The 18,779-nt window shown below is 44.3% G+C and overlaps 1 protein-coding gene across 1 annotated transcript in view; it reads left to right on the forward strand.

Annotated features, from left to right (window-relative positions):
• Positions 1 to 967: 967 nt before the first annotated feature.
• The window catches only part of rnf19b (ring finger protein 19B), a 33,250-nt gene continuing 15,438 nt past the window's right edge, over positions 968 to 18,779 (forward strand). Inside the window, exons 1-2 of the mRNA XM_079523112.1 lie at positions 968 to 1,392; positions 11,890 to 13,215. Of these exons, the coding sequence (XP_079379238.1) occupies positions 12,533 to 13,215 (683 nt within the window). The 5' untranslated portion in view covers positions 968 to 1,392; positions 11,890 to 12,532. The remainder of the gene's footprint in view (positions 1,393 to 11,889; positions 13,216 to 18,779) is intronic.

An 18,779-nucleotide genomic window follows, 5' to 3' on the forward strand; every position in this document is an offset into this window, starting at 1 on the left:
ATCCATGTTGAATAATGTTTAAGTATTTTCAAATGTTTTGAAACTACTGAACTACTAGCTCACAAGTAGAGCTAGTAGTGTATATATGCCAGTCATTTTTTTTATTTTTTATATTTAACTAATTTTAAGAACTCCTGGATGAGAGCCAAAGATGTATGTTGTCTCCTGTCAATTTGTCTCCTTGATATATTTGAGTCAATATATAAATATAGCATAATGTAATTAACATTTTCATTCAAGACATGTAGAGAACCTTTTATAGGAAACTTTTTAAAGAATTTGCACATAGGGATATAGCCTACAATTCATATTAAAAGATGTCTGGACTTCATGTGGCGATGGCCAATCAATGATCATGTCAGTCATCAATCAATGTTAGTTTTCACAATTGGCATAATATGTGGCCATACCAGCAACCTATAGTTTCTACATGCTGGGGACCTATACTCAACATTTCTAACATAAACCTTGGTGTATGCTTTATTAAAGGGTGTATGGGCTGGCAAGTAGACTGTCACTTATCAGTCATCTTCATCTATGACATGTCATCATAGACACTAGATAGACTACTCTAGTAGTACTCCATATTTGGGCAAGGTTGCGGCTCGCTCTCGTTTCCATTGAATTTGAATTATGAAAATTCAATTCGAAGGAGCTTTATTGGCACGAGGAAACAAACGTTTACATTGCCAAAGCAAGTGTCACAATACAATAAAAAAAACAGTTGAAAATTGAAGTAGGCCTATATACAGTTGGAGGGGGTACAGGTACAGCATTTTGTAAACACAGCTATGATGCAATGTGACAACATTGCAGCATTATGTACATGTTATAACAGGGTATAAAGCTCTTTTTTTTTAAAGTGAAATGTCACTGGTATACAGAACAGTAAATGCTATGAGCTGTTCCAATAAACCCAAACCCCGGGGCGGGGTTTCCATGTTCTCTAGAATCTCTATGCTATTACGTCACTGGCCGGGGCTTTCCTCCCTGACGTTGGGGCGACGGCAGCGGTGAAGCACGAAGCGAGAGCGAGAGAAGCACACATATTACTGGCTACTGGTCCGGTCCTGAGAGTTGACGGACTACCGGGACTATTAATAACATATCACTGAACAGAACCACCGACCACGAGGACATAAATATTGGTGTTTCCCGTTGCCGCTTGTCTTGAACGTGTGAACGGTAAAGGCCTGCCCTGGCCCCTGTGTAGACTTGACTACAGCAGCAAGACGAGACGAAGAACCCATTCCCCCCCAAACCACCACTGGCACTGCGCATCTCCTTTCCTGGACATCCATCGCACCGAGGAATCCTGCTGCTGAAAGCCGTCTCGTACCCACCCGAACAAGAGACGTCTACAGCAATCAACCGCCACTAATAGGCTACTGGGTATGCAACCTGTCATTTCTGTTTTCCCTGAGACAGTGAGACTGTTATAATTATTTAAATGTCTTGTGTCTAAAAAGAGGTGTGACACTTAAAGCCAAATAAACCGTTGTATCCATCAGTTAAAGGCGCTATATTATCAATATATAATTATACTATATTGACTGTTGTGGACTAGGGTCAGCTGGCTCAGAACACAGCAACGTAAATTCATTGCCATTTAGAGAGGATGGAGGAAGACTTATTGTTATTACAGTGTGGCTTTTGCCTACAAGCTATCAAGTCTTGCATCATGACTTGGAATGTATTGTACAGTACGTATAATGGCCTACATATAAATATTTGTGTATTACCATTGTCTCCACGTGACGACACTATATGTTGCTTGCTGTCAGTTAACCTAAGTGGAAAGGTTTTATGTACTGTATGACCTAACTTGGTTCATGATACAGCACATAAAACCCTTCCTCTTAAAGCTGTTGTTCTTGGCTGCCCGCCACCACTCCCCTCTGTTGGTGTTGGGTCTGAGAGAGCATTGTTGAATTGAGGCCGGATTAGGGATATTAATATCAATAACATAATGCCACTGAAACTGGATGATGGCATTGTCACCCGAAACAGGAGAAGTGGGGTAGGCTGCCTACTTGACATATGCGATCCAGTCAGATACTGAACCGACCAATGACATACATACAACAATGGCTGTAACATTTAGCTACAGCTATATGGGGGATTATAATACAGTTGAATGAGCGAACTATAGAGCCTGTACTATAGAGCCTATTGATCATTTTCATCAAAGTTTAAATTGTATATGGCTGGCTATTGGTGTAGAGCTGTAGAATGTAGTTGTACACCACACAGCACTGTAAAAATCACACCCGTGTGAACTGAGTGGTGCAAGGTCTTATATAGCCTGATCAGCTGTGGTCTTGACGTAATGTCAGTGACCAATGACCATAGTAACCATGCTCATTTTTTGGGGTCACGTACAGGTACACGGGTACAGACAAAGCTGGTTGTTGGAGTGGTTTGCACCACTCAAAAATACTGGTCTGGTAGGTTGTGTTGTCTGAAGACAAATAGCCTAGCTCAAGTAATATTGTGAATTTTAGTCTACCAAGTGAATGGTTGACCCTCTGTGGGAGGCCTAAAGGCCTCGTTTGGTTCTATTATTAATTACATCATTACACCTATGGTGTAATAATGTAAAGATTCGCTCCCTACCATTCTCTCCCTGCTGTAGTAACGGATCAAACATCAATCTAGTGTTGGTATTTAGGTGGAATCATGGACCTGGTCAGCTTGGTCTGCAAAGCAGCAAAAGGTCATTTAGCCTTACTATTCAGTTCTTGGCTAAGGCAGTGGTCCTAAAACATTTTTGTCTCAGGGCACCCCTGTAAATAACCTCTTCATCCATGGCACTGCTGGATTACATTGTTACTTTATAGAATCTTTTGTCATATTAATGATAGATAGTTACAGTATGTTGCGAGGACAACTGGAGAGAATATTTGTTTCCATTAGGACAGACTGAAAATAACAAGTGTATACTTGGCGTTTAACCACTTAAACCCCAGCATTCCTATTCTGGGGGAACATTCACCAAAAATAGCAGATCTACAAGCTCACAATGCAAGACCTTTGGTGTACTGTAGGCTGAAAAAGAATGCACCGATTACAATTTAACTCGGGTCCGATTTACCAAGGTTTAAGTGGTTAAATTGAAGTGACATTGATAAATTCCAAATATTATCAAAGTATTCTGAGTCATCCGTGGACTTGTGTCAAGTCGCCCACTTTGAGAAGCCCTGGGCTACGGACACTGTATTTGAAAAATAATTGTACGCTACTATTTGGATAGGTGTGGGGCATAAGCCCACTATGGCTGACAAAATGCAATCACTTGTCTCAGAGACCACTGGTTCTCAAACATTTTTAACTCAAATCTTTGCTTCTTTGAGGTCCCTGGCACAAAATATTTTCAAGTCAGTGTTTCAAGTCAAAATATTTTCAAGAAACACTGACTAATACATGTTTTTAGAAATTAGATCATGATGTGGAAATGAGCTCTCCAATTCCTCTGGCTTCTGATATGTGCTACTGTTACCAATACCATGACCTCATCCAGTAGCTTTGTGTTCCTGTGTCAATACAGCATTCACCTTGCACACAATAGCCGGGAATTTCAATCCTCCATTGTCAGGCATACTGTAGGCTCTGTGTCCGTGTATTGTACTGTAACCCTTTCCTCTTTGAAATGTGAATACAATTCGTCTAATCTTGGTTTTGACACTACCAGTAATTAACCCTGTTCATTTGTTGGATAGTCTTCGAACAATCAGTTGGCCCCTGTCAGCCTCGGTGTGTGTGTGTGTGTGTGTGTGTGTGTGTGTGTGTGTGTGTGTGTGTGTGTGTGTGTGTGTGTGTGTGTGTGTGTGTGTGTGTGTGTGTGTGTGTGTGTGTGTGTGTGTGTGTGTGTGTGTGTGTGTGTGTGTGTGTGTGTGTGTGTGTGTGTGTGTGTGTGTGTGTGTGTGTGTGTGTGTGTGACATTTATTATACAAAATAATACAGCAAACAAACAAATTCGATAACAGATTAGTTCCATAAGTGCATGAGGAAGCATGGATTCCAACAGGAATCAAATCCGCAATGAGCTTGGCAAAGGTTGGTGTCATCCTCATGGTCGTCACGCTAGTCTAATAGTCTGTGTGGTTCCATCTTGTCTTCTCATGCATGTTTCTGCACATCTGCAGTATATGTGTTCAAGCATGTGCATTCTAGTCATAGTTTGCATTTGACTGTGTGCGTGTGTGTGTGTGTGTGTTTGTGTCGGGGGTTCAGGGAGGGCTTCTCTTCGCCTCAGTACTGCCTGCAGGCTTGACATTAAACATTCAAGAACTCAGCAGTGCGCCTCCCAAACTGTCCTCTAATTATAGAAGCTCAGCCTGATTCCTTACCTCCACCTTCAAATGTCTCGATCTGAACTCAGCCTGTTCTGTCTGTCTGTCTGTCTGTCTGTCTGTCTGTCTGTCTGTCTGTCTGTGTGTGTGTGTGTGTGTGTGTGTTTAAGAGAGAAATGTAATAGATACAGCTGCCTCTGTTACTGTAGATTTTCGCTCAGTCATTGTAAAGTAGTTTCTCATCATCTCCTTCTCATCAGTGTTGGGTTGCGAGACAGGACATCTGGCAGAGAGGAGTAAAAAATGTTACAGGATAGATGCCCGTTTGAATAAGGAAAAGTCGGGAATACTCGATACAATCAGGCAGAGAGTATTATTTACCTGTTCTTGGATATCTACAGTACCTACAACTTGTATACTGCGGATTGTTCTGCATCAAATCTTGTTTATTACAACAAGACTAGAAAGAGGTGGAGAGTGGTGAATCAAATGCAATCACAAGTATGATCATTGCAGTTTCAGACTTGTAAAGCGTGTAAAGCTTCTTTGGCTTTTGGCAATTGTCCAATCTAGCTCATCATTTTTCCTCAGAAAAATGATGAGCAAGCAAGCACTGAACACACACACACACGCTTTGTTTCTGCCCTCGAGTGTGGTGACTGGTATTCCAGGGAACAGCAGGCCGGACATGCATCCGTGAGGTCAGTCTTTATACAGAATGTGGCTGCTATCAAAGTAAGTCCCTCCTTTTACCATTAACTCATCTTCCCTCTCATTACCACTTATGTCGGGAATTTGACACAAAAACACTTAACAACAACCGTACGTACAGTCCCCCAGATACAAGAAATTAACACATTTGTCTTGGGAGTAAAGAGTAGAGAATCCCCACTACCCCAATTACATTTTGTGTTCCATAAAGTTAATTTTCAATATTGAGTACAGGGAACAGAACTATCCATTCTTTAAAGTTCAAGAGTTTTTTCTTGTTAGGTGGGGTCTGAGAGACACTTTGTGAGGGGTAGAGAGGTATTGAGAGAACGAAAGATAGAGAAGTTGACCAGAGTAATAGCATGCTGAACAAACAATCAGCTAATTGGACGGGAGGTGGGGTGTGCGTTTGGAGTGAGATGTCTCTTGGCTTAAGTGGTTAGTGAGACTAACAAAAACTGCATAGTGCAAGTGCATAGCTTCTCGAACTACAGCTTGGGCAGCTCAATTGCGTCCTTATGTAAGACACTGACCTGTCCTGCTGCTAAATAGATAATGTAGTGTGACATACATATTGTATATAACCTTTGAGCAGCCAGAGATATGGCTGCAGTGGCTCAGGAGGTAGAGCTTGGAATCTGAATGTTCCTGGTTCGATCCCCGGCTCCTCCTGGCCAAAGTGTCCTCTTGAGCAAGACACTGAACCCCTAACTGCTCCCAATGAGCAGGTTGGCTTGGCTATGGCTATGGCCAAACTAGGGGTCAAACTAGGGGGGTTTCATGATTCTGAACCCATTCCAAGCATTTGTCTTTTGCACGAAAATCACTCCTTGGGCTAAATTCGGCCATAGCCACTTGCCCAAATGTGCTGACCTCATCACATTTGTGATGATGGCTATGGCCATTTTTAGCCCAAGGAGTGTTTTTATTAAGCTTTAGAGAAAAGCACTATATAAATGCGGTCCATTTATGCAGTTAATTTACCATACAATAATAATATCCTGCTCAGAAAGATACAGGAAGGTTGGAGAGATCAACATGTTGTGTGGACCAACTGTGTCTCTCTGGTCAGAAGAGGTAGTATAGCTACGGTTGCTAAGGGCTTACGCTGTCGGTCCATTTGCTAATACTGTAGCTAACGTGCTCTACTGCTAATGACCACACACACTGCATTAACCCCACCTGTTCTGCCCAGAGGCTGCAGCAGTGTGTCCGACTCCCCATCTTCCAAACAAACAGCATGCCGTCTGCCATCTTCTAGCTCTATGTCACAACAGAGTCATCAGTCAGGATGTTTGGGTCTTTGGTACTTTAGGTCTCTGTCTGTGATGTAATCAGGGAACTGCCGCAAGACGGAACAACAGCTACTGTCACCGGAGCCTGGCTATGAGAGACCGTTTTGGTGCCTTATGATGAAATAAAGGAAATTAAAGGAGTTTTTTTTATTGTTTTATTGGTGGCTGAGTGGGTCAGCGGTGGAAGTTCTGAGGTTAGAAAATCCACACTGTGATTAAAGACTGATCGCACGTCATTTCAGTTACAAATCACCCGTGGTGTCCTGTGAGGTTACGATTACTGTAGGTTAGGGTTTGGGATAGTGTTAGTAATGGTCGGACTAACGGCAGGTAATAGGCTACTATGGAAACATTTATGATACCTTTACCTGGAAACCTGTGTGGGTGTGTGTGGGTGGACGGGTCAGGGCAGTGTTTAAAGTAATTGTGACTCACCTGGTTGTGTAAGAGCAATCATCAGTCAAAGTGGCACACCTGTACAGCTCAGCTAATTGCCCCAGATCGTGTGTGTGTGTGTGTGTGTGTGTGTGTGTGTGTGTGTGTGTGTGTGTGTGTGTGTGTGTGTGTGTGTGTGTGTGTGTGTGTGTGTGTGTGTGTGTGTGTGTGTGTGTGTGTGTGTGTGTGTGTGTGTGTGTGTGTGTGTGTGTGTGTGTGTGTGTGTGTGTGTGTGTGTGTGTGTGTGTGTGTGTGAGAGAGCATCAAATGTATGTCTTCTGAAATGTGTGCACATTTGTTGTATACACACATATAGATGTGTTTGTGTGGCTCTGTGCCTGTCTATGTCTACACCTCTATCTCTGTGTGAATGTGTGTGCAATGGATCTCAAAGTGGGGTCTGAGGACCCCCAGGGGGATGTTTCCAGAATGAGTTAAACACTTTTAACCCTATTACATAGGCTATTTGAAAATGAACTAACTACAAGCTCACAACAACGTGTCGCGATGTGAAACGTTGTGTGCTTGTAGATCTGCAATTTCAATGTCTCCAAAATGATGAACTCTCGTCTGTCTGAAATACACCACTGCTGAGAGCAGAGGTGTGAGGCTGTCAGAACAAACTGTCCGTCACTCTGTTCTGTCTCTGTCACTGTCCCTCTGGTGCGGAGAGACCCAATGTAGAATTTGGGATTAGGTTGTAATGTTTCAGCAGAAAGTTTACTAATAGGTTAGTAGCATGTACGGTACATAGTGTGAGTGTGTTGGGTTGGGTTGTGTTGTGTGGTCCGTGCGTGTGTGTGTGTGTGCGACTGTGTGTGTTTGCACGTGTAGACTGTGCACACACACATGTTAAATTGATCGTTGAGCAGCCGGTGAGTAGGAGGGTGAATGTGGAAGGAGGAGGACGCGTGTTTGAGTGTGCTGAATGATAAGCACGTTGTCCAGATCATTTGGTTCTCAGGCTGCTGATGGCCATCTGTCACTTCCAACACAATCTGAGAACCCATCAGCAAATGAAGGAGAAACAGTGCCCTCTTTTCAAGAGAGACTACATATTCCATGATGGCAGGAGTGCTACACACACACACACACACACACACACACACACACACACATCATCATCATCATCGTGCTGTTGCCTAACAGGGCAACCAGACTATAGTTAGTATTTTGCCCGACTTTATTTATAGAGCAACCCCAAGAAGTTGTAGTTTAGTTTTGGGTGCTTTTTTCCTTCTTCTTTTTTTCCTTTCCTGAAAACTTAATATTTTGGACATAGCTGCTGCCCGACACCAGAGATATATTTCAGGGGTTCTCAATCACCAACATCTCAAGGACCCGCTAATTGATATGTAGTACCGTATGTACTAGGCCAGTGCTGGTTGGGCACCAGCCCTCTCAGGGACGATGCAAGTTGGGAATGCATGTATGCCCGTTTTATTTGCTGTTAGTTAATTTTCAGTGTACCCGTAATATCCGTTGTCAGAGTATCCAGTGCGCCCGTGCAATTATGATCAATCGACTAAATATGTAGACACAGGGATCCCTGATGTCATCAAAAACGTCTGTTTTCGTGTTGATGACTTATCAGGGAATAAAAAGGAGACAAACAGACCCACAGACAGAGACAGATACAGACTTATCGTGTATTGCTCTTTAAAATAATTGTGCAGATTTCCACTTTATTGTTGCAGCGGCTCAACAATATCTGAAGAATAATATATGGCTTAAGTGACCCTAAACCCCCCCAAGGGCCGCTGGGGGTCCCCAGACCCCACTTTGATATATACTGTAGTCATTGATAGCATAACTTGTCTTGTTTTAGTTTTCCGAATGCAGGTTTCAGTGTCATTTGTCACGTGTTTGGATACAACACGTGACACACAAAGGAGACCCTCACAGCAGGACATGGTGGTGTGATCTCCATCTTTGATGTTGCATCCTTCAAAAAACAAGAACATTTTGTTCTCATTATCCGTGAGGACTGGCACTTTTTGGGGGAAGGAGCCTGCCTCCTCCCACCTTTTCTCCTCTGTCTCCTCCTTTCCTTTGCTCCATGTGTGTTTTGGCTGTTCCAGAGAGCTGCGGAGCATAGCCTGTCACAGAGCGACGTGTAGATGTTTCTGACAGGCTGTTCTGTCACCTTGTTATAGGAGACTACTCTACCACACACACACACACACACACACACACACACACACACACACACACACACACACACACAGGGAGGGGGTGGGGAGGCTTATTATACACAATATACACACATACATTATGTGGATATCTACTCTGTACACAACATACACAAACAGACATATAACACGCACTAGCATACATAACAATAACAACGACTGTCGTGTTCACACATCAATCTACCGTCAATCTACCGTATCCATACTCTCTCACACACACACACACACACACACACACACACACACTCGCATGAGAGAACTATTATTAACCCTGCTGGTGGGAAAATATATTTAGAAAGAACAGGCTTTTTATATCATAATACTCATACATGTCATTGTCTAATGTTCTTTGGTGACCGTCACCTGGCAATGCATTTTTTACTACCTCTTTATCTCTCTCTCTCTCTCTCTCTCTCTCTCTCTCTCTCTCTCCCCCCCCCCCCCCCGCTCCATTCTCTGCTTGTGTGTACGTGTTTGTCCTCAAAACACTATCCTATACATCTAAGAATGGAAAGTCCCACGTCATATCGTACGATCAAAGGAACCAGGCAGGACTATTGAATCTTCACACTGTGCACGGCTTGGCTTTGTTGTAATGTAGGTTATCAATGTAGGTCATTGGAACTCTCCTCCCTTTTAAAAGCAGGAAATATTGACTGATCATAAAAGCATGGAGAGAAGGTGGTTTTCACTTTACAAGTAAAGAAAAGGGATATAACTTTTAAAAGCCTTAATTTGGTTTCAAACCAAATACCTTTTTAGAATGGGTTGTTTTTCAGGAGTCCAGGAGGGTGAAACAGGAGGGTCAAACAGTGAGGAGCAACTTTATATTCAACTGAAAATAAAACAAAATAAATGCATACTTGAGATTAGCGCTATGTGACCCTGTCATGATCTGCTAAATGGTGACCAGTATTAGAGCAGTACACACACACACAGTATTGTGTGTGTGTCTGTGTGTTTGTGTGTGTGTCAGCCACTGACCTCACAAAGTAATGGTTATAATCAGGTTTGTAAATGCTTACTCAGACTCAGAGGTCATGGACAGGAAACCAGGGCACAGTGTGTGGACTGTGGGTACAGTATGGCTGCGTACTGTGTGCCCTTTAAATCTAATTGGATCAGGTAACAAACTCGAGCATACCAGGCATCCATCACTTAAGACTATTCTTTTTTTAAATTTGGGATTATCGTTGATACGCAGATACGGTTACCTCTGTGGAGGCGAGCCACTGACTCTGTACATTGTATATAACCTCTGGCTGTACTTTAGTGCACAGACATATTACAGTCTGCACTTATAATTATGAGGTAGGTAAGGTAGACCTGCCACCTGTATTGATCAAACTGTAAACACTGTAATTATCAGTCCTGAGGATCAAAAGGAATGCAATAATGCATCATTCTGTAAAGCCAAATGCATACTTTGCTGTGCGGCCGACCAAAGCGAATTATTTTGATTTACAGCAAGCGTCACCGTCGTACTACGTATATACACTTGAATAACAGTTCAGCCAGCAAAGGACACAATCTTCCCTGTCAGTCTGTCTGTCTGTCTCCTTGTTCTTACTGTGAATGAATGAATGAATTTTTATTTTTGTGTCTTGTCGTTAAGACCCATCCCTTACGGGATTATAAGACACCAACAACATAAATAATAATAAATGTGTGTGTTCTCATTTGTCTGTGTACATGCATTTCTTGTACATGCACACATTGACACGTGTGTTCACACTGTGTGTGTGTGTGTGTGTGTGTGTGTGTGTGTGTGTGTGTGTGTGTGTGTGTGTGTGTGTGTGTGTGTGTGTGTGTGTGTGTGTGTGTGTGTGTGTGTGTGTGTGTGTGTGTGTGTGTGTGTGTGTGTGTGTGTGTGTGTGTGTGTGTGTGTGTATGCGTGCGTGCACGTCCGTGCATGTGAGTGTGCACGTTAGATTGCCTCCATAAGAGCCAGAGAGAGTCACAGAGCGGATCGCTGTTTGCCTTGCCCGTAGCGAACGTCACCATGGCAACCACACTAGCAGTGAAGTGCAAGTGAAGGCTGTGACGCTCTGTGTGTGTGTGTGTGACTGTGTGTGTGTGTGCGTGTGTGCCTGCGTGCGTGCGCGCGCGTGCGTGCGTGTCAGAGAAAGATGGAGAGAGCCTGTGAGAGGCTTTTTATATTGACGGAGACAAAGGATTAGAGCGCTAGGAAGGAACCACAGATGAGCAGTGGCCAGTGACGTGGACGGAGAGACAGAGTCCAGAACAAGTGTTTGTGGGGGAATCAGATGCACGGGTGAAGGACAAACAAGCAGACAGGTATTAGTGGATAGTGGAGTGGGTCAGTGGCGTGTGTCCGGAGTGTTAAATCAACCGCTCTCAACCTACCTGGCGGTCCTATTTTGGGCGCGTCAATGTAGGCGACAATTTTCTAAATTCAAACAATTTTCGCAAACTACAATCTGAAAAGCTTGTAGCAACACGTCTGAGATGCAACACGTTGCACGTTGCACGTTGTGAGCTTGTAGATCAGCTGTATAGGGTTGTGTGGTTAACTGTGAGAGTGTAAATACGCTCTCAGAGGTGTGTGTGTGTGTGTGTGTGTGTGTGTGTGTGTGTGTGTGTGTGTGTGTGTGTGTGTGTGTGTGTGTGTGTGTGTGTGTGTGTGTGTGTGTGTGTGTGTGTGTGTGTGTGTGTGTGTGTGTGTGTGTGTGTGTGTGTGTGTGTGTGTGTGTGTGTGTGTGTGTGTGTGTGTGTCTCATGCGTGTCTCATGCGTGTGTGTGTGTGTGTCTCATGCGTGTGTGTGTGTGTCTCATGCGTGTGTGTCTGGAGTTGTGAGCAAGTGAACGAGCATGTCAAAATACAGAAGAGAGACAGATAGAGGGGGTCTTAGAGGCGAGGCAGTGAGTGAGTGAGTGAGAGAGAGGTGTGTCATACTGAGCATGCTCATTGAGCTAACTTCCTGTTCTTCTCTTCCCCTACAGAAACACAGACGGATACGGAGAGAGAGAGAGAGAGAGAGAGGGAGAACGAGCAGACGACCTGAAAGAGAGAACCGAGAGCAGAGGAGGGATTTCTGCCAACATCCAAGGAGGAAATCACACACCAAAGCTGAGGAGTTCTGAGGAGCATTCTGACCTGTCACCACAAAACTGTTGCTGCTCTCTGGGGTTTTACTTGATTGTTTTGTTTTCTTCTCCGTTTTTTACAGGAGATAAAAAAAGATATATATAATATATACTATATACTCTTTTATTTTTGGTTGACATTAACAAAGAGGATGAAATCCATGATAACAACCCACTAAGGTTTTAAGAGACGTCTGCCTGAGCTAAAAAGGGGATTTTGCTGCAATCTCTCTTTCTCTTTCTGTTTTTAATTCTATGTTATCTTCTCACCGGCTTTTCCTGCACTGCGTGTCTCTCTCGTAAAAGGAAGATATTCACTGGGGGAGCAGTTGGACTTTAGTGTCTGCCAAGAGCCGGAGCCCAAGTATCTACGGCATTCCTGATTGGGTGTCGCAAGTGCACAAATCCTCCCTTGTGTGGGTTTTTGACTAATTGAAGAAACTGTGTGTGTGTGTGTGTAATACTGCGTTTGACTTAGTAATCTTTATCAGAGGACAAGATGGGATCTGAGAAAGACTCAGAGTCGCCTCACTCCTCAGTGAGTGGCGTGCCGAAGCCCAAATGCCGTGCGGCGGGCAAGCGCCACGGACGCATCTCCTTCCACAGCCTCTTCCACAGCAAACGGGGTTCCCGTGGCGCCAAGGCAGGGGCTGCTCCGCCTCTATCGCAAAACCATCAGCAACAACAACAGCAACAACAACACGCACAGCAACTCCAACAACTTCTCCCTCATACCCTGAACGCCACCACCAACACCCCGCCACCGCCAACCGCCGATGCTGCTAACCCCATGGACACCATCACCCATGACGTCGCCGCTCCCGCGGCCTCGGACGAGCCCCTCTCGTCCAGCCAGCCTTCCCTGGGCGGGACCCCCGAGTCCGGGGAGGAACTGCTGGAGTGCCCCCTGTGCCTGGTGCGGCAGCCCGCCGAGCAGCTCCCCGAGCTGCAGGGCTGCAGCCACCGCTCCTGCCTGGGCTGCCTGCGGCAGTACCTGCGCATCGAGATCACGGAGAGCCGCGTGCAGCTCAGCTGCCCCGAGTGTGCCGAGCGTCTGTCCCCGCGGCAGGTCGCCGACATCCTGGACGACGCCGCGCTGCTGGAGAAGTACGAGGAGTTCCTGCTCCGACGCTGCCTCGCCTCGGACCCCGACTGCCGCTGGTGCCCGGCCCCCGACTGCGGGTAAGAGACTCGGGTTGTTTTCTCTGCAAACATAAACATCTGAAAACACCTTCACTAAAATACGTGGTTTAGGGCAGGGGTTTTCAACCTTTTTATACCAAGTACCACCACAGAATATATCTGGCTCTCCAAGTACCACCATAATAACTGATGTTAAAATATAGGAGCGTAGACCTGCCTCATCCTATTCAGAACATTAACAATTCCCAAGCCAATTTAGCTGCTGCTCTGATGAAACTCTGTCTAATTAGCACAACTAATAATATTTCTAATATGATTAATCCATCCTCAAATCTTCTATTAAGGTATGTTGTCATGCTCATTTCAGCACAACTGGAGAGCCTATTTCAACCAATTGCTTGGTTAGAAGAACTACCTGTATTAATATAAATATTTCATTCTACCTTTGTCTTTTTTGGGCGACTCCTCTGAGTACCACCAGAGGGGGGCTCAAGTACCAGTAGTGGTACTAGTACCAGTGGTTGGGAACCTCTGGTTTAGGGTGTTCCATCTCCAGCAATGAGTTAGTTAGAGTTGGCTTTTTCCCACTCCCCCAACAGCAATATATTTGCTATCTGCATGGTGATTAAAACACATTGTGCTGTCTAAAAGAAGGGAGAAAAAAACCACGTTGCACGTTCTCTCAGAAATAAACCCTATCAAATAACCATACTGTAGATGTAGAAAGAAATTGTGTGTGAATAAGCCATGTATAGTACTATTTGAACACAAGAACAATGCAGACCATGAGCTCCCCTGTGCTCTTGTCTTCAGACTAAAGAATATCAACCATAAGTATAATCGGCATAATCTCTGTTTCACTCTTTTGCTGAATAATACAGTTTCTGGGAAGGGAATATGTAAGATGGAAAGGTATGACAAGTAAAACAAACAGTAATAAGAGATCATAGGGGCTTGGTATATATATCCGAGGCTTAAGGCCCCTAAGCCGCCGCCCTGTGGACGCCACTGCCCTTAAAGGTCTTTTAAGGACTAATTGGAATGGGGACATATATTTTGGAATAAAACTATTTTTTAGAGAACCTTAGTAATAAAAAAAAAGGTGTGTCCTTGAATTGATTTGTCTTCTGCGAAAATTGAAACATGGAATGTAGAAGAAGGAAGAAAATCAATTCAAGTGAGTAATTCTCACACTTAGTCACAGTGTGTTCAGCCACAAAATAAATATGTCTGGAGTTTGCCATGTCAAGCCTGATTATGTGGTTTTGTGTTGGCTTCCCGAAAATAGCCGATCTACAGTACAAGGTCCACAATGCAGCACACAGTAACAGCTGTGAGCTTGTAGATCAGCTAGTTTTGTTGCACAAAAGATGAATACATACAGTACATGGAACTCCTAGTTAGTTCATGGTAAGATTGTAACTGGAGAATAGATAGCAGTGGCTTCAACAACACAAGGCCTTTGACATGGGCTCGTATTCTGTCACTTTTGGCTGTTATGTTGCTGTAGCCTTGCAGATGGCTGCTACATAGCTATAGCATGTCACTGCCCTAAATAGAGGGTGATTAGCTGATGAAAACAATGGCATTTCAATACAGACTCAAAATGGGTGCATTCCCTTTAAATTGTGATAGCACATAATTGGCACGGTTTTTCGTGCATTTATTTGTAACAACCTCAAGGGATATGTGTTGATCCCCAAACATGTTGAAAATGACTCAGCTTTTTAAATTGTGATAGGACACAATATTGGCGTCATTTTCTGTACATACCTCTGTGTGTTAAAATGTGTTACTATCTGTGTTGATCCCCACACATGTTGAAAATGACTCAGCTTTTTACCAGTGTGCAGAAGCAGTTCCTTATAGATACTTGCCTCAGCCACTTGAGTTAACAATGTTATGAAAGACCCATTGTGCTGTCTCTCATCAATGTTATCATGCTAATGGCTGTAGACCTTTATCTTATCTGTAGCACGCACTGACGCACACACGCACACACACTATCTTTTTCTTGCTTTTGCACTTCTTTCTTTTTCTCTGTCCCTCTGATTGCCTGTTATCTCGTCTTTCCACTCCCTCTCCACGTCACTCTCTGATATCGTTGTTATTCTCTTTCTCGCTCTCGCTCTCTCTCTCTCTCTCTCAACTTGTCAGTCTCTCGTCCTCTTTCTTTAATGTCTATCTCTCTCTCTCTCACACTCTCTCACACTCTCTCTCTTGATGGTGTGTCTTTTCTACAACAAACAGAAAGCTGATGTGGAGCAACTGGGCTAGAAGAATGTAGCTCTCTGCATCATGTGCTTATGCATGGAACAGACAGGGTGGGGGTGATTAGGTCAGGGGGGGATGTTTCTGGAATCAAATGAGAGGCGTCTCATTAAATAGATGATTAATACATTGTGTGTGTGGGTGTCTGTCTGCCTGCCTGCCTGCCTGCCTGCCTGCCTGCCTGCCTGCCTGCCTGCCTGCCTGCCTGTTTCAGTGTGGGTTGGAAGCAGGCTAGCCTCGGTCCCAGGCTTCTCATCCAGCTGCACCCCATTCGACTGGTATCACCCCATATAATCGGCGAAATCATCCGTTATCAGCACGTTTGAATGGTGCCAAAATGTTGATACTGGCATCCTCACTGTTCAGTATGTCATTATCAGCGATTGTAGCGATTGTCATTATCACTGATGTCCTGACGGAGGCGCGTTGTGTCTGGTGGCCATGAGCTACGTGAGGCACCGCCGAGCGAGTCGCCGTGCCGAGCGTTGCGAAGGCCACCAGACCCGACTCAGCGCCGTTCGAGTTACGGACTCCTGATAGACAGAGAATAGTATATATTAGTAGCTCCTAGTTCCATGCACCAAAATGACACGTCCACCAGGGGGAAACCTTGACCAGGCTATGTGGTGAGGATGCCAGTATCAACATTTTGGCACCATTCAAACGTGCTGATAACAGATGATTTCACCGATTATATGGGGTGATACCAGTCGAATCGGCTGTCTCATCTGCGAAGAGAAAAGCCTGGTCACAATATAAGGCATAGAGTGCATAGCCGGAAATGTTGGTCTGGAACATCCGTCAGATTTATTTTCCCCCGGAAACAATATTTGTTGACCAATCAAAACACTTTCATTCACGGAAAATGTAAACAGATTTGTAAAGCTTCAACGCCATTTCCTTGAGCGATACTTCCGCCAAAAATCCTGCTACTTCCGCCAAATTCCAGCAATGCACTCTACAGCGCATATTGTTACCAGCGTAGAAGCAGGCAGATATGTAGTGATCATTGCATGCTGTGGTTTGGTCATTCTGGCATTGTCATAGGGGAAGGCCAGGAAGAGTGTGTGTGTGTGTGTGTGTGTGTGTGTGTGTGTGTGTGTGTGTGTGTGTGTGTGTGTGTGTGTGTGTGTGTGTGTGTGTGTGTGTGTGTGTGTGTGTGTGTGTGTGTGTGTGTGTGTGTGTGTGTGTGTGTGTGTGTGTGTGTGTGTGTGTGTGTAATAATGTGGACTCCATGTCTTCTTGATGTAAATAAGTAGGACAGCTACTCTGCGTCACTGCTGACATAATACTCAAAACAAACCCGCTAAATATATTCTGTAGCTCATCCATTGAACTGCTTATGACACTTGTACCATTATCCGTTACACCCCCCCCACACACACACACACACACACATACATACGCACACACATAGTGTAGATGCAAATCGTTTCATTATCAAGCGTATAATTGTGTGTTTATATAACCACATATTCAATGAAAGCGCAGATACAAACGGGTCCATTCTTACACCGTCAAGAGTTCAATTACTACTAGAATATTGCTGTATAGATAGACACACACACACACACACTGCAACAGTTACGCTGAACACACGTGTTCCGTGCGACTGTTGAAGACGTGAAGTGAGAATATGTGTGCAAGTGTGTGTGGGGGCGATACTGTTGACCTCTTTGTGGAAGAAGCTCTGTAGATATGAACCTCTTCTGGCGATGTCTCATGTCAGCAGCCTTGACCCAAGCTGTCTTTGGTGTTTTCTAGCTCGGCTGTAGGTGTTTCGAGGTACAAAATGGAACGAGCGGGTCCATTTGGTTACACTCCCAAAGTTAAATTACTGTATCTGTTATATCAATGATATATCAATAATCAATAATATAATCCACCAGTCGAGGGAGGGGAAGAGAGCTACAGATCTCGAAGGAGTTTTAACCAACGCTGACCTGTGTGACCAAAGTGAAGCAATTGAAGCGACTGGAAACAAATATATATCTTCAAGTTTGAACGCACATTTAGGAACAGTGTGGAAGTGCCATTGATTGAGCGCTCAGGGAGCAATTGGGGGATAAGAGTCTTGCTCGGGGACACTTAGACACAAACTAAACTGTAAGGTGAGTTGATGGGGCGAATTGGAGACCTTCCGATTACAGGCTGCCTGAGAGGAGAAGAGAAGAGAAGGCAAGGGAATAGAGGAGACGACAGACGAGAAGGGAAGGGAAAATTAGAAAAACTTAATTGATCTCTTACTGGAAATGTTGTGTTATCGTCGTCATGTAGCAATGTGTCCACACAAGAACTGACAAGCTGCAGCATGGGAACCCTTTCTAAAGAGTGACTCATCACATACTGTACGCAGAACATACTGTAGGTGTTGTTGAAACCTATTTTTGTCTGAGGAAAACACATTGCAGCAACCTGTCACTACACAACGCGGGTCAGAGTAACATACTGCAAACAGCCACTAACTACACACCGCATGGCATTCTGTCTGCTGTGTGTTACACTGTAACATGTTTCTACACACAACATGAGTCAATCTGAGACGCTTGTTACACTGTAATATGTTGCCATACACAACGTGTGGCAGTGAGATTGTAGCAACATGTTACTGTGTAACACACATCAGACATATTATAACCCATATTGCCTCAAATAACCTCCCCCCTCCAACACACACACACACACACACACACATTCTTCTACCTCTGCCATCTGATTTGTCTTGTTATTAACCCGGTCTGTTGCCCCTGCACCTCCTTATTGTGCCCAATCAAACGTCCATCTGCATGATTGACAGGGCAGGATATCCAATAAGGCCAAAGCCTGGCCTGCTGCCGCTTTCCCCTGGGCTGTCAGTTGCCATGGTGACTATCGATGCAGCGTAGAGGGAATGTTGCCAGGGGAAACAGGAGTTGGGTCTAAATCAAAGACGTCATTACACACTCACTCGCTGGACTGTGTGTGTGCGTGTGCGTGTGCGTGTGTGTGTGTGTGTCAACACTCTGGCTTGTGCTCTCAATTAATAACAGTTGAAAATTGAAAATGGGTAAACATCCAGTTGGAGTGGTACAGCATTGTGTAAGTTACAGAGCTATGTCACATTGTGTCGTTATACATGTTATACAGGCAGGGCTCCAGACTAACGTCTTCACAGGTATCACTGGTGCCACCAACCTTTTCAGTTGGTAGCGCCACCACAAATTAGGTAGCACCATCTATTTCTTTGTATAGCGTGGTATGACCTTATATCATATGGGCATGATGGCATTAAATAAACATTAAATTCTATAGGAAATTATAATGAACCTATAGTGCATTTTCCATATCGTTAT

This window comes from Electrona antarctica (genome assembly GCF_951216825.1).
Source record: "Electrona antarctica genome assembly, chromosome: 15".
Lineage (NCBI taxonomy): Eukaryota > Metazoa > Chordata > Actinopteri > Myctophiformes > Myctophidae > Electrona > Electrona antarctica.